Here is a 13800-nt window from a genome sequence, read left to right as displayed (position 1 = left end):
GGGGCGGGGCCCTCTGCCTTCTGCCTTCTGGTCCCGCCTGTGTGCCGGCCTCGAGCCACGAGGCAGGCGGTGCCCGGATCCGATCGCACGGAAGGACGAGCAGGCGGTCCCCCAGCCAGGCGGACCCAAACCTCATCGCCCGCCTCCTGCGGCTCTGTCGAGGCCACCGTGCATCTGCCACACCGGTCCCCGCACAGCAGGAGGCGGGGCCCTCTGCCTTCTGCCTTCTGGTCCCGCCTGTGTGCCGGCCTCGAGCCACGAGGCAGGCGGTGCCCGGATCCGATCGCACGGAAGGACGAGCAGGCGGTCCCCCAGCCAGGCGGACCCAAACCTCATCGCCCGCCTCCTGCGGCTCTGTCGAGGCCACCGTGCATCTGCCACACCGGTCCCCGCACAGCAGGAGCCTGGCGCAGGGTCGGAAGTGTCCCCTCATGCCAAGGACCCAGGGTGCAGCCGAGTTCGGAGCCTTGCCAGGGCGACCCAGTAGTGTTGGCGCCCTGCTTCTAGGGCGAGGCGGGAAGCTGTGGGGTTTCTGTAGAAACCCTGTGTTTGTCTCCTAATCCCGTCTCAGTCGGCGTGCAGTCTTGTGCACAGGCTGGGCAGAGCCCGAGGAAATGGCGAAGTACCATTAATCCCAGTGGTTTGTGTATTTAACTTGATTTCCAAGAATTGAGAACCAGGCGTGGTGGTGCACGCCTGTTATCCCAGCCCTCAGGAGGCTGAGGCAGGAGGATCCTTGTGAGTTCTGGCCCAGCCTGAGCAACATAGCGAGACCCTGTCTCAAAAAAAGTGCAAAGAGTTTTAAGGAAGGGTAGCACTGAAAGTGGCCCCTCCATATGTGTAGTACCATCTGACTACTCAGAGGGTCACATCGGCAACACCCCCTTATCTGGACTCTCCTGGAACAAGAGTCCTGATGTGTAGACCTTGACACACTTTCTTTTGAGACAGGGTCTCTGTGTAGTTCAGTCTGGCCTGGAATTTACTGTGGAACCCAGGCTGGCCTCGAACTCATGAAGGTTCTCCTGCCTCGGCCTCCCCAGTGCTGTGACCACAGGTGTACACACCACACCCAGCTCTTGAAGGACTTCTTGAGAAGACATATTGCATTTGCCCTTGTCCTTTGTAGGAAGTATATGTTGGCCCTCTAAAGATGCCCCATCCGAATCCCTGGAACCTTTCAGTGGCCTCTTGTATAGCGGGACTCTGCAGGTGTGAGTAAAACAGACTGCAAAGATTGTCCTAGATAATTGGGGTGGGCCCATTGTCACCATGCTTGTTCACTCTGGAGAGAGGTGGGTGGAGCCACAGGCAGGAGAAGAGGGACAGAAGCAGGATTAGGAGAGGAAGGAAGCCACCTCTAAGAGCTTAAGGAAGGGTTATGGATTCTGCTTCGGAGCCTGCAGGAGAAACCCCCTGGGTGCCTTGACTCTGTCTCCTAAGGCTCCTTCTGCACCCGAGCTCCCGGGTGGTGGGAGTAGAAATGGCTGGGGTGCTCTTTCAGCCCCTGATTTGTTACAGTGGCCACAGGGCACCACTCAGGTAGAAGATGCTGATTGCAACCTGATCGATTGATTATTGGTTGCTTTCCGCCTTTTGCCTGTCTGTGGGATGTCATTTAACCTTGTCTCATTAGTCCTGGTCTTTGGAATTGGTTTTGGTTCTGTGATCCAGCTCTGTGATTTATTTTACTTCTTTAGGGATTTTTTTGAGACAAGCCTATGTAGTCCAGGCTGGCCTCAAACTCACAGTGATTCTCCTGCCTCAGCCTCTTGAATGCTGGGGTGACAGGTGAGCACCACCACACCGGGCTCAGCGCAGTGATTCCTTGACTGCAGTGGGGTGGGATAAGCTCTGAGCCCTGAACGTAGCACTCCACCATGTTGTGGGTTTCGAGTCTGGCTCACAGGTGCCTGGCCATGGCCATCAGTGTTGCTTTTTCACTGCTCTGCCTGCCATTGCCCTGCCTGCATTTGTCACCTTTTCTAAAGTGCAGACCAGGACACCAGTGCTGGTCTACAGGACACTGTAGCACAGTGGCGGCACTGCTGGTGTGTGCTTGGTGGCTCATGGGCTCTTCTCCCTCCTATTGTCTCTGCGTGGTTTTGGTCAGGTGGGCTGCAGGCTAGTGACCTCTCGTTCTGCACTGGCTCGAGTGAGACAGACACGCGGCAGTGATGGTCTCTCTGGGCCTGGTTCACAAACTGGTAGGCCTGGGAGTGACTGAGCGCACCCACACCTGCACTCCCTGTACCATGGCAGGACCTGGGGGCTGAGGCCGGCACCTCAGGGTACCTAGGCCTCTGGCAGGGGTGCCTGCATTTGAACACCGTCCTGGGGCTCGAGAGGCAGCGAGGGGCCCGGCAGCCAGGCGCCTACTCTGGTCTGCTCGGGTGTGTGCAGCAGAGTGAGGGACCCCTCTGTCTCTGCACAGGCATCAAGCTCGGGATGCGCTCCATTCCCATCGCCACTGCGTGCACTATTTACCATAAATTCTTCTGTGAGATCAACCTGGATGCTTACGACCCATACCTTGTCGCCATGTCTTCCATTTATCTAGCTGGCAAAGTGGAGGAGCAACACCTACGGACCCGAGACATCATCAATGTGTCCAACAGGTACTGGCATCCTGGGGCCCTGGCTGTGGGTGCCAGTGGGAAACAGCTGGGTGGCTTGACCCAGGGTGGAAGCAGCCTGGGGTTAAGAGCTCAGGGACTGTGTGGGAGGGAAGCTGGCAACCGCGTGGGAAAATTGTAAGGCTACCCGGGGCAGAGGGAGCCCGGAGAGGCCTACTGGGGGCTGTGCAGACTGCATGCGCCCAGCCAGGCAGTGCTGGCGAAGGAGGCGGGGGCCCAGCCACCAAGGCCAGGGGCCCTTGAGACAGCTGCAAAGCTTACGGGCAGTTCCTAACTTGCTGTTCACTTCACTCTAATCATTAGGAAGAAAGCCATTTTGTCGCGCTTCTTTATTAATAAACAGGCGAGGGAAACAGCACCATCCACCCCCTCTGCCTGGCAGGTTCACTCTGTCCAGGGAGAGGCTGAGATGAAAACAGGCATGCGCCCATGGAGGGCGGCTGCAGTCCCGCCCCAGGCTCCGCAGAAGGGGAAATTGTGTGGCATCTTAATTAGGCATGGGCATGGGGGCCGGGGTCTCCGTGGGGAACATGACAAGTGGACGAGCAGCTCGGGAGGGTGAGTCACTGGCGGCGTGCTGTGTGTGCATCGTAAACCCTGTGCCTGGACATCTTGGGCAGCATGGCCAGGTCCGGCGGGGAGGGGTAGAAAGCCAAAAACCCTTTGCCTTTCACCACGGGCGTCTGCTCTGTGGCCCAGGGCCCACTCCCTCCCCGAGGCCTCGTGGCCATGACAGACGGCACGACCGCCAGTCTTTGTGCTTTCCACCTTGTTGAGTGATAGTGGACAGTCCCGTCGGGCTGGAACTGGAGCCAGCTTCTTGACCCAGCTGCTCACAGTCTCCATGGTGCCCTGAACCCGCCCCCCTCCCCGCCACCGTGTAGTGAAGGGTGTGTCTCCGTGGGCATTGTGGCATGTGCCCAGTTCACCTGCTCCACTGGCTGCACTGTAAGTGTTGTGGTCCCTCTGGTAGGTACTTTAACCCCGGTAGCGAGCCCCTGGAGCTGGACTCACGCTTCTGGGAGCTTCGGGACAGCATCGTGCAATGCGAGCTCCTTGTGCTTCGAGTCCTGCGCTTCCAGGTGTCCTTTCAGCACCCCCACAAGGTACGTGTGTGGCCTTTGCTCCGTTCCTGAAAGCCCATCCCCGCCAGTGCCACAGGAGCATGGCCTCGGGCAGCTAGATTGGTCGCCTCCTGCCCTACTCTGGGGCATCTCCGGCCCTTGTGGGCCCAGCCTTTCTCTTGTGAGTGTGTGGCCCTTCCATATCCGACAGAGACAGGATACACTTGATCCTTTTCAGTCCCGCCTCCTTTCCCATCTCTGTCTTCTTCTCTAACAGTCTCTGTTCTGCTTTCACATCCTTCTTCTTCTTCTTCTTTTTTTTTTTAACTCCATATAGGAGAGAAAACGTGGGCTATTTGCCCGAGGCTGGTGTATTTTGCTTAACACAATGCCCTCCACTTGCATCCGTTTTCTTAGTAATGCTTTCATTCTGCCTGCTGTCTGTGGCCACAAGCTGGAACCTCTGCAGCCCAGCTAGGTCAGGTGCCTCCTGCCACATCCCTGTCCCCAGAAGGTGCTGTTCCATCCAGCTCAGCTGTGCTTAGAATGCCCTGAGAAGGGCTGAGGCACTGAGTTAAGTGGTCTCAGGAGGCCATTCAGGCAGGGGCCTGGGACCTTGTGGGCAGCTGCAGAGTAGGGCTCTGCTAGGAGCTGTTCTCTTTAGAGGAGTCTTTAGCGGGTGATGGATGCTAGATTACCATGCAGCTGAAAGGAATAACGCGATCCCGTGTGTCTGCCCAGCCAGGTCACAACTAGGATTCTGGTTTCATGTGTATTGTGTTGGCCATGTTGTGCCAGTCAGTGCAAAGGGACTCATTCCATCCACCCAAGAGTCCTGGTGCTGTTCTATCATCTGCTTCTTGATCCCCAATGCCTCTGGCCTGGCCTTGGATGTCCCCACAGTAGTCACAGTGGCTGGCCACTGAGGGATGGACTTGCCAAGGCAGGACCGGTCTCCACCCTTGAGCCTAGGGGCTCAACAATCGGGCTGGGACCCAAGCTAATGAATCCTGTGGCCCCTTCCCTTTTTGAGGCCCTTCCACAGTGCGCATGTGCATGGTCCCAACTTTCCAGCACCCCTGTGGTTGGCATATGTGTGAAGTTCTGAGGCTTGGGCTGAGCGCCCTGCCCAGTTGGGTCCTGGAGAAGTTGCAGCCAGGACTAGCACCACTTTAGCTCCTTGGTGCCATCTGGAAAAACACAGTCGCCAATCTGTAGTCCTCCTGAAAGCAGTGACGCGGGCTGGGCATACAGGGTGCACTGCCCACTGTTCTGCAGAATGATTTCCCATGGTGGCCTTCGGGGAACCTGTGCTAGAGAGGATTGTGGAAGGATGGCTATCAAGGTGGCCAAGGCATAACCATTATCCCATTAGTCATGGGGACGGGAGGATGGAGGAGGGGCTGGGGAACTGCCCCTGCTCTCTTGCTGCCAGCCTTCCTTTCCTGGGCCATGGGCCCTGCATGGACACAGCTGCCTTAAAGGAAGAAAACTTTCATATCGTTTGGTCCTCCATTTATAAGATGTAGCAGAATAGTTTTTAAATATTTAATGCAGAAACAAAAAAAATGAATATGGGTGTGTGGCTGTGTGTTTTTCTTTTCCTTTCTTGTTTTAATGTTTTTTGGTAACGGGGATTGAACTTGGGTCTTTGCGCTTGCAAGGCAGGCAGCAGAACCACTGAGCTAAATCCCCAGCCCCTTGTTTTCAGTATTTTGTGTCAGGATCTCACTGTGTAGTCCAGGCTGGCCTTTAAATTACTGTGTAACCCAGGCTGGACTCATACTCTTGGTGATCCTCCTGCCTCAGCCTCCAGAGAGCTGGAATGATAGGCATGCACACCACACCTGGCTTAAATTGTTTTGTTTAGTTTCTTTTTGGCATTGCTGGGGATTGAGCCTGGGGCCAATGTGTGCTAGGCAAGCATTTTCCTACTGAGCTCCACCCCCAGTCCTTCCTTGTCCTACTTGATGAGTGCCTAGTTTGAGACACATGGTTTGGTTTAGAAGCAAGGACCTTCTTTGGGACAGAGTTATTGGGCAGTGGGGGACTGAGAAAGTGGTGGTCTGGGCCCTTAAACTCCCGGTACTATGCTGGGTGCCCCTGTCCTGCCTGCCTGTGGCAGGCAGGTGGGCCATTGATGCTCACCAGGTGGACATACATTCTTAGCAGCAGCCAGAGCCCTGGGCCTGTTTAAAAGGCACACATGGACAGGTCTGCCTGTGGGTTTAGAAGTGGGAATCGGCATGTTATGCAGTTCGTTTCTTTTTTTCTGGTACAGGGGATCGAACTTGGGACCTTGTGCTTGCAAAGCAGGTGGTAGCACCATTGAGCTAAATCCCCAGCTCTGCTTGTTATGGATAGAGGGAGAACTAGGGTCATTTCCTGGTGAGGCTAGAGTGTCACTAATGCTGGCCAATTAAATCAGTGTTATTGTCATTATTTTGGGACTACTGGGGATCAAACTAAGGGCCTTTGTACTGAGCTACAGCACTGGTCCCTTCTTACTTGTTATTTTGAGACAGGGCCTCTTTAAGTCACTTAGTTGCCCAGACTGGGCTCAAACTTGCAATCATCCTGGACCCAGGAAGTAGCTCAGTGGCACCGTGCCTATCTGGTAAGCGCAAGGTCCTGAGTTTGATCCCTGGTACCAAAAAACAAAACAAAACAAAACAACAACAACAAAACAACTTGCAGTCTTCCTACTTCAGAGTTCCTCCCAGAGTTCTGAGATTACAGGTGTACATTACCATGCTTGGCTAAATAGTTTTATTTTTCTGGTACTAGAGATTGAACTGAGGACCTTGGGCTTGCCAGGCAGGTGTGGTGCCATTGAGCTACATCCCCAGCCCTGCTAAATAGTTTTTAAAGAAGCAAAACAGAAGGTGAGAATTTAATCAAACATGTAGGGTTTGGAAATGTAATTTTTTAGATTTCCCTATTTGCTTCACTGTGTCCTTCCCCTGTGCCCTTGGAGGAGTTGGGGACAGGGCTGTGCTGAAGACAATTTTGTATCCTGGTGACTTTTTCTCTTGGTGCAGACTGTTCCTTTCTTTGGTAACATTCCTAAGGAAGTTTTTTCTTTTCTAATAAACACACCTCTCCTCATCCCTTTATAAAACAAGAATGACACTGTGTACTGGGCCCAGAGGACGGGAGTGGCAGGTGCAGGCCCTGCAGCAGGGGGTGGTTTCAGGCAGAAGCAGCAAGGAGTGCAAAGTCCCTGGGGTGGAGTGAACCCAGTGTGTCCCAGCCCAGCAGGAAGGGGCCAGAAGTACTGTGAGAGGGAGGCAGGGCTTCTTCCCCAATGACCCGGATGTGCATGCCTATGGCAGCCTGGGGAGGGCTGGGCAGGTGAGACACCAAGCCTGAAGTCCCCTGGCTGATATCTGTGTCTTTGCAGTACCTGCTCCACTACCTGGTTTCCCTCAAAAACTGGCTGAACCGTTACAGCTGGCAGCGGACTCCCGTCTCTGTCACAGCCTGGGCTCTGCTGCGGGACAGCTACCATGGTGGGCTCTGTCTCCGTTTCCGGGCGCAGCACCTGGCTGTGGCTGTGCTCTACCTGGCCCTGCAGGTCTATGGAGTTGAGGTGCCTGCCGAGGCTGAGGCTGAGAAGCCATGGTGGCAGGTAAGGCAGCTGTGCGGTGCTGTGGATGCCATGTCTTCCCTTTCACAAGCCCCAGTCCCTGTCAGTCACCTGCAGAGACGACTGTTGGCTGCTGAGGAACGCTGACGCTTGATGGCGCTCTCCCTGTCGGCACCCACCATGACCACTGGGGCCGCATGTTCTTTGCGCTGGGGAGGGGCCTCTGCCCAGCCACTACCAAGTCACCCCCTGTTGAGAACCACTGAACTGCTCACTTACAGAGCTGAGTAGGGCTGGCCCAGGTTGAGAGGTGCATAGATCCGGGTTCCCTACAGGGTGGTGAGAGAGGTGGTGGGTGGGGAGATGGATGACGGACGAGTGGTGAGTTTGTCACTACACGCAGACCTACTGAACTGATAAACAGGGTGTTGAAAGCTGTCCCTCGAAGGAGCTATGTGGCTAGCGGGCTGGCGCTCAGGGCAAAGGCCACACTTTCTCGGCATGCTCTTCCCTGGCCTGCTTGCCTTCTGGGAGACCCGATCTTTCTCCTCTCTTACCTGTTGCATCCTTCCTAGGTTGGGCACACAGGTGATGCAGGGGTCTCTAATATCCATAGCATAGCTGCAGCTCCCAGCCAGGCACACCCCTGAGTGTGTGTGGGGTGAGGGCAGCTGTGTACACAGACAGCATCGCACATCAGCCGCTGTCTGAGGACATGTGGTGGGCATGGTGATCCCGTCGCTCTGGCGCCTGGCTCTGTAATGTCATCACTAGTTTCTGCTTTCTCCTCACACTTTCTTCGCTAGCTTGTAAACAGTACCTGATGGTCAGTGCCACTTCTGTGCCCACTGCTAGGGCCTCCCAAGGAAAGCACCAGTGGCATTGGCCCAGCACAGCCGAAAGTGTCCCTGGTGCCGCTCAGCCTGGTTGGCAGCTGGGTACTCACCCAGCTCCTCTTAAAGCCTGTCAAACTCACCTTTTTGGGATGGCTCAGGGCAGCCTGCACCAGAAGCTTGGAGAATCTAGGCTCCCTTTGGGCGGTAGGGTGCCAGGCCAGCCACCTTGCATGAGCCATCCCAGGGAGCCCAGCTGCATGCCACTGTGAAGCACATGGCTGATGCTCCTTTTTTTTTGGTACCGGGGATCGAACTCGGGCCCTTGTGCTTGCGAGGCAGGCACCGGAACCACTGAGCTACATCAGCCCTTTGGTTTGCTTTTTGAGACAGGGTCTTGCTGTGTAGTCTGGCCTTGAATTCACTAGGTGGCCCGGGCAGGCAGACAGTTCTGCTTCAGCTTCCCGAGTGCTGGAATGACAGGATGAAAGGTGTGCAGCACCACTCTGGCGTATCGAATGCTGGAAACACTTTCTCTCCTCATGTCTTCCCAGCTGCTGCTCCTTGCCATGACCTTCTCCTTCACCTGTGGGCCATGGGCTTAGCACGAGAGCCCAGCACTTCCCCGCCAACAGCTGGCCCGTGTGTTGTGCCGAGGCATGTGGCAGCCCTGGGCCCTGGGAGGCACGGCTCTGAGCACAGGATGAGTCGGGGTGGCGAGGGTTCAGTGGCGCCAGCGGTCTTCGCAGTGTTCCAGAAAGCTCCACATGCAGAGCCTCTCCAGGGCTCCCCGTACCCCTTCCCCAACTTCAGGAGGCCCACAGTTAGTGAGAGCCAGCACATTTGTGAGCCTCTCCTGCACAGCCAGCCTGTGCCCAGCCGCTCCTCTGCCAGCTTTCTGGGATTGGCTGCTCTAGGAGTGTCCTGCACATGGGAGCACACAGTATCTGTCCCTTAGTGGCGGGCTCATTTCACTGAGCACCATGTCCCCAAGGGTCATCCTTGCTGTCCTGTGTGTCAGCATGTCCTTCCTTTTGTATTTATCGATTGATTGTTTTGGTCTCACCATGTAGTTCATGCTGGCCTTGAACTCACTGTGTAGCCCAGGCTGGCCTGGAACTCACCTCAATCCTCCTGCCTCAGCCTCCCTCGTGCCTTGACGACAGGCATGTGCCACGACGCCCAGCCAGCCCTTCATTGAGACAATCACACGGGGAGCTGCTACCCTTTGGCCACGGACATTGCCTTTTGTTTTATTTCTTGTGCTTTTGGATGGTCACATCTCAGCATGGGGCCCCCTGGACACATGGGCAGGGGCTGCGGAGGGGCCTTCTTTGCTTAGGGGATTTACGGCGGGCTGACTAAGGTCCACTCAAGGCCTTAACTTTGTAGGTGTCTTCCGTCCCTGGGCAGTAATCTTGACCATGGGATTGTTGCTTTGCTTTTTACTTCCTATTGTCAAGGGTCCCCCAAAACCATAGAGGGATGGTTCAACTGGGACTCTGGGACCCCACAGACTGTTAACCAAAAGGATGCCCTGGTACAGGTGTCTGGGGCAGGGGCCAGGAGAAGCCAGGCGGGAGCATCTGGGGGCCTGGGAGGTGAGGTGCAGACGGCTCGTGCGGGGGCCTTGTCACCTGGGAATCCCTCCTGAGCCCTGTGTTGCGGGGTGGGTCTTACCGGGTGGGTGGTGTAGGCTCGGAGTGCTGGGTGGCTGACGCAAGTGGCTCAGGCCCTGGCTGCCCAAGGTGCCCATGCGCATCATGGTGCCAGCGTAGACTGCCTGGCAGGACCCCAGTCCCTGGTAAACCAGGGCACTTTTCACGGGGCAGGGTCTTCTGGGGCCTTAGCAGTTCCTCCCCCTCGGGGTGGGAGGGGCCCAGGCTCAGGGTGCAGCCCCCTCGGGAGTGGGCCGGGCGGAGCCAGTTTGGCGTGGGGCCCTGGTCCCCTTGGACTCCTAAGTCTGGAAAGGGGACCCCGCCCTCGCCTGTGCAGCAGCATCCCTAGAGACCTTGGACTTGACAGAATCCCCAGGCAGGAGGCAGGAGCTTGTGATTTGGGCCGTCTGTCACCCAGTCTTCTGTCACCGTGTCCGTCTGTGAAGTCTCACCAGTCCAGGCTGGAGTCCCTGTGTCCCCGCCTGCTCGGGACACGCCGAGCTGTGCTAGTAGCAATGCTTGTCAAACACAGAGGTGTCTAATTGGAGCCTGTTTTCCTTCTCCTTCCTAGGTGTTTAGTGACGACCTTACCAAGCCAATCATTGATAATATTGTGTCTGATCTCATTCAGATTTATTCCATGGACACAGAGATCCCCTAAGGCCCTGGCCCAGGCCTGCCCAAAGAGAAGCCCAGGATGGCCAGCTGCCTGGGGACGGTGGCACCACGTCGCTGTGACGGCCGGTCCCCAGAGGACCAGCTGCTGGAGGCGGGCTAGTGAAGGCGATGACACGCTGCCGCTCTGACTGTCCCCAGCAGCCACGGTCCCCGTGTGCTGCTGCCTGGGTGGCGTTTCTGCTTTTGTCCTTTGAGAGGACTCTGGCTGCACTTGAGGCATGATGTTGCTGGGAGGGCAGTCGCAGGGACAGATGGGACTGCACCTGAGGGATTTTTTTAAAAGTCAGATTTCTAGAATGAATGATGTGTGATAGAGATGGAATTTTATTTTGTATAATAAAAGCTGATGCAAATCGACAGAGCCCCTTTGTCTTAGCTCCGAAACCCATGCTGCCCTTTGAGACTCTCAGAATGACCTCACTCCTGGTTACAGTGCCCGGTGGTTGGTCACGGGCACCCAGGAAGGCCGGTGGGGTCCCAGGGCAGCCGAAGTCCTGAGTGGAGTCCAGATGGACACCAAGGTGTGGTGCCCCGTGTGCCATGCAGGCCCCTTCTTCCGTAAGGCCAGCTCTCGGGCGTGTAGGATGGCAGCCCGGTGTGAGCTCCGTGCACACCCAGCACGCGCTGACACTTCCCACTACCCCCACACGGTCCCCTTTCCACTGTGTCACCTCCACTTCCATCTGGCACACCCGGAGCTCCTAGAGGCTGGGGAGAGAGACCCAGAGCTGGGCGCCCCTGGTGGGCAGGGCTCTGGGGTGGCCCTGTCCTGCTGCCGCCTGTGCCTTCTGCCCCTTTGGACGGACCTTGGCAGCAGTTCCTGGGGTCCTGTCAGGCCTGTGACTGATACTCGATGTGACTTCATTGGGGCCACCAAGCATGACGCTCTCAGCCCTCAGAAAACCTGGCAGCTGGGAAGGGCTCACTCTTTTCTGCCACTGTTCCCTCTGTGTCCCTCCCCAGCCCCTCCCCAGGACATAGCAAGGGGAGGAATTGGGGTGAGCATGCTTGTCCTGACGGAGAGTGCCCCACAGCCCCGGAAAACTTGACATTTCCTTTTATGGCATCGAGTGTGAGGTCATTTCCTCTCTTGGGACTCACTTCCCACTTTGCAGATTGAGCAGTTTGCACCGATAAATAAAATAGCAGTTTGTTTTTTTAAACTCCCTCCCCTGCCTCCGCTGTCACGCTGCCTGCCGTGGGGACTCGCTGGCTCTGCTCAGTGTTACTTGTGTGCTGGCCGCTGGGCCTGTCAGGTCAGGCTTGTCTCCTGGCCTGTCTGTGGTTTTCCTGATACGACAGCCAGCCCGTGTCAATCAGGGCCCAAGGGCTGTGGAACACCGAGCGTGTTCTATGTGCTGTGAAATTCAAGTCACTGTTTACAGGGTTGGGGTTCCGTTTGGCTTTTACTTTATTTTGTTGTGTTCGTTTTTGCTTTTTGTTTTTGATTGCTGTTACCAAAGCTTTTGCAAAAAATAAAGGAGAGTAAAAATGTACAGCCTTTCATCTCCTTTATTTGGGTGTTAAAAGGTCAGCAGTGCAACTGAAATAAGATTCTGGAATCCGAGGTAATGTGATCGATGGGCGAGGCTTGCTTGGCCTACACAGCGTGAAAGGAGGGGAGGCTGGACCCAGTGCCCTGAATTGTATCCCCTAGAAGATCTGTGCGCAACATAAGCCCTGCAGCCTGCAGAGGGGAGTGTATTTGACACCCGTCACCCGTCGGGGTGGACTCTAATCCCGGTTGGCACCCCGAGAAGACCAAGGAGCGGACAAGGCCATATCTACCCACCAAGGAATGCCGCATGCTAGAAGCCAGGAGAAAGATCCTGAGCCATTAGTGTTTCTCCCTGCGCCTGGGCCCTGAGAGAGAGTGCAGTCCTGCTGGCTCCTCAGTTTTGGATGTTGGGCCTGAACTAAGAGGGGAGACATTTCTGGTTCCTTTTAAAGTTTTTGTTGTTTTTTGAAACAAGATCTCACTATGTAGTCCAGGCTGGCCTTGAACTAAGCCTCGAGTGCTGGGATGACAGGTGTGTGTGGCCACACCTGGCTCGTTTCTGCATTTTTGCCCTGGCAGTTTGTGGAAGTCCACGACAGCAACCCCAGGACGTTCACACAGGCCTTTCTCAGACTCGCAGGGCTCTGCTGTGGCGGACCTTCCTTGCCCCAAAGCCATGGAAACCTGTGTCATACCTTAATAGAGAAGTCACAGGCCCAAGTTCCCAGCTCCCCCGGGGGCGCGTCATCTCGCTCTAGCTGTCTTGGTGTGGAGTGCGGCCAGTCTAGACGTGGAGCTCTGCCGTGTCCTCTCACTCTTTTGGAGAAGCTGCTGCCAGCTGAGAAACAGGATGGGGCAGCGCCCCAGTGCTTGTTGGCGAGCTGGTGACGGGCATGGGGCTTCAGAGGGAGCCAGGAGCACAGAAATGAGTGGGTGCCAGGAGCTTTGCTCCGCAGCTAGGGGTACAGGGATCTGATCAGGATCCTCCTGCCCTGCCAGCAGATGTGGCAAATGGTGCGGCTGCAGTGGCAAAGTCAGAGTTGCCAGGGGACCCATCAGGGCCACTGCTGAGCGGACAGCCATTTCCAGTGGAGTCAGAGGAAGGGGCTCGGAGAGTGGTGAGGAATCTCATGGCCCAAAGGTGGGAGCTACCGAGTACCCTTCTGGGAGTGGCTGGAGAAACAAAGGTGGCCCTGTTCCCACACATGTCACCTTCCTGACCCACTCCAAAATGTGGACACCCCATGCAACAAGCCAGTCCTAAAAGGCCACTGATGACCTCTATGAGGGACCTGCTGTGACAGCACTAGGACCAGCCAAGTTCACGGACAGGCCAGATAACAGGATGAGGGTGGAGAGTTGGTGGCTCCTGGGGACAGTGAGTTTGGTTGGGGTTCTGGAAGTGGTGAAGTCACAGGACATTATGCGGGGCCTGTAGAAATGGCTGAGGGTCTGGGGTGGGCTCTGGTCAGTGCTTGCCTGGCATGTTGGCGTGGTCAATTTTATATAGTTGGTGTGTATGTATGTGTGTGTGTTAGTGTGTTTCTTTTTTTCTTGAGACAGGGTCTTATGTAGTTCAGGCTGGCCTTGAAGTCACTTGGTAGCGCAGGATGACCTCAAATGTCACAACCCTCCTGCCTCAGCCTCCCCAGTGCTGGGATGACAGGTGCTACTGCACTCAGCTTATATCTGTTTTGTCACAATTTTAAAAAGTATGGAGAGGGCCGGGGATTTAGTTCAGTGGTTCGGTGGCCTGCCTTGCAAGCGCAAGGACCAGATTTCAATCCCTGGTACCAAAAAAAAAAAAAAAAAAAAATGGGACCTAAAAGAACGCGGCCCGGGTG

General features: G+C 55.8%; 2 protein-coding genes across 3 annotated transcripts in view; one reads left to right on the top strand and one right to left on the bottom strand.

Moving 5' to 3' along the window:
• Positions 1-433, bottom strand: part of Dusp9 (dual specificity phosphatase 9) — a 44371-nt gene extending 43938 nt beyond the window's left edge. Inside the window, exon 1 of the mRNA XM_010628050.2 lies at positions 132-433. Coding sequence (XP_010626352.1) covers positions 132-433 — 302 coding nt within the window. The remainder of the gene's footprint in view (positions 1-131) is intronic.
• A 2004-nt stretch (positions 434-2437) lies between these two features.
• Ccnq (cyclin Q) lies at positions 2438-11905 on the top strand. 2 transcript variants are annotated; one of them, XM_019208012.2, is made up of 4 exons: positions 2438-2618; positions 3610-3742; positions 7104-7331; positions 10412-11905. In XM_019208012.2, the coding sequence occupies exons 1-4, from the start codon at positions 2449-2451 to the stop codon at positions 10439-10441; spliced, it is 561 nt and encodes a 186-aa protein (XP_019063557.1). In that variant the 5' UTR covers positions 2438-2448; the 3' UTR covers positions 10442-11905. The 2 variants fall into 2 exon arrangements, with proteins under 2 accessions (XP_019063557.1, XP_019063556.1); XM_019208011.2 differs by having other exon boundaries at positions 10352-11905.
• The last annotated feature ends 1895 nt before the right edge of the window (positions 11906-13800 follow it).

The sequence above is a fragment of the Fukomys damarensis genome, unplaced genomic scaffold (genome assembly GCF_012274545.1).
Source record: "Fukomys damarensis isolate Sample0158 unplaced genomic scaffold, DMR_v1.0_HiC HiC_scaffold_39, whole genome shotgun sequence".
NCBI classification, from domain to species: domain Eukaryota; kingdom Metazoa; phylum Chordata; class Mammalia; order Rodentia; family Bathyergidae; genus Fukomys; species Fukomys damarensis.
The sequence above is the reverse complement of the archived record's forward strand: the minus strand, read 5'-3'. Positions and strand labels throughout refer to the sequence as shown.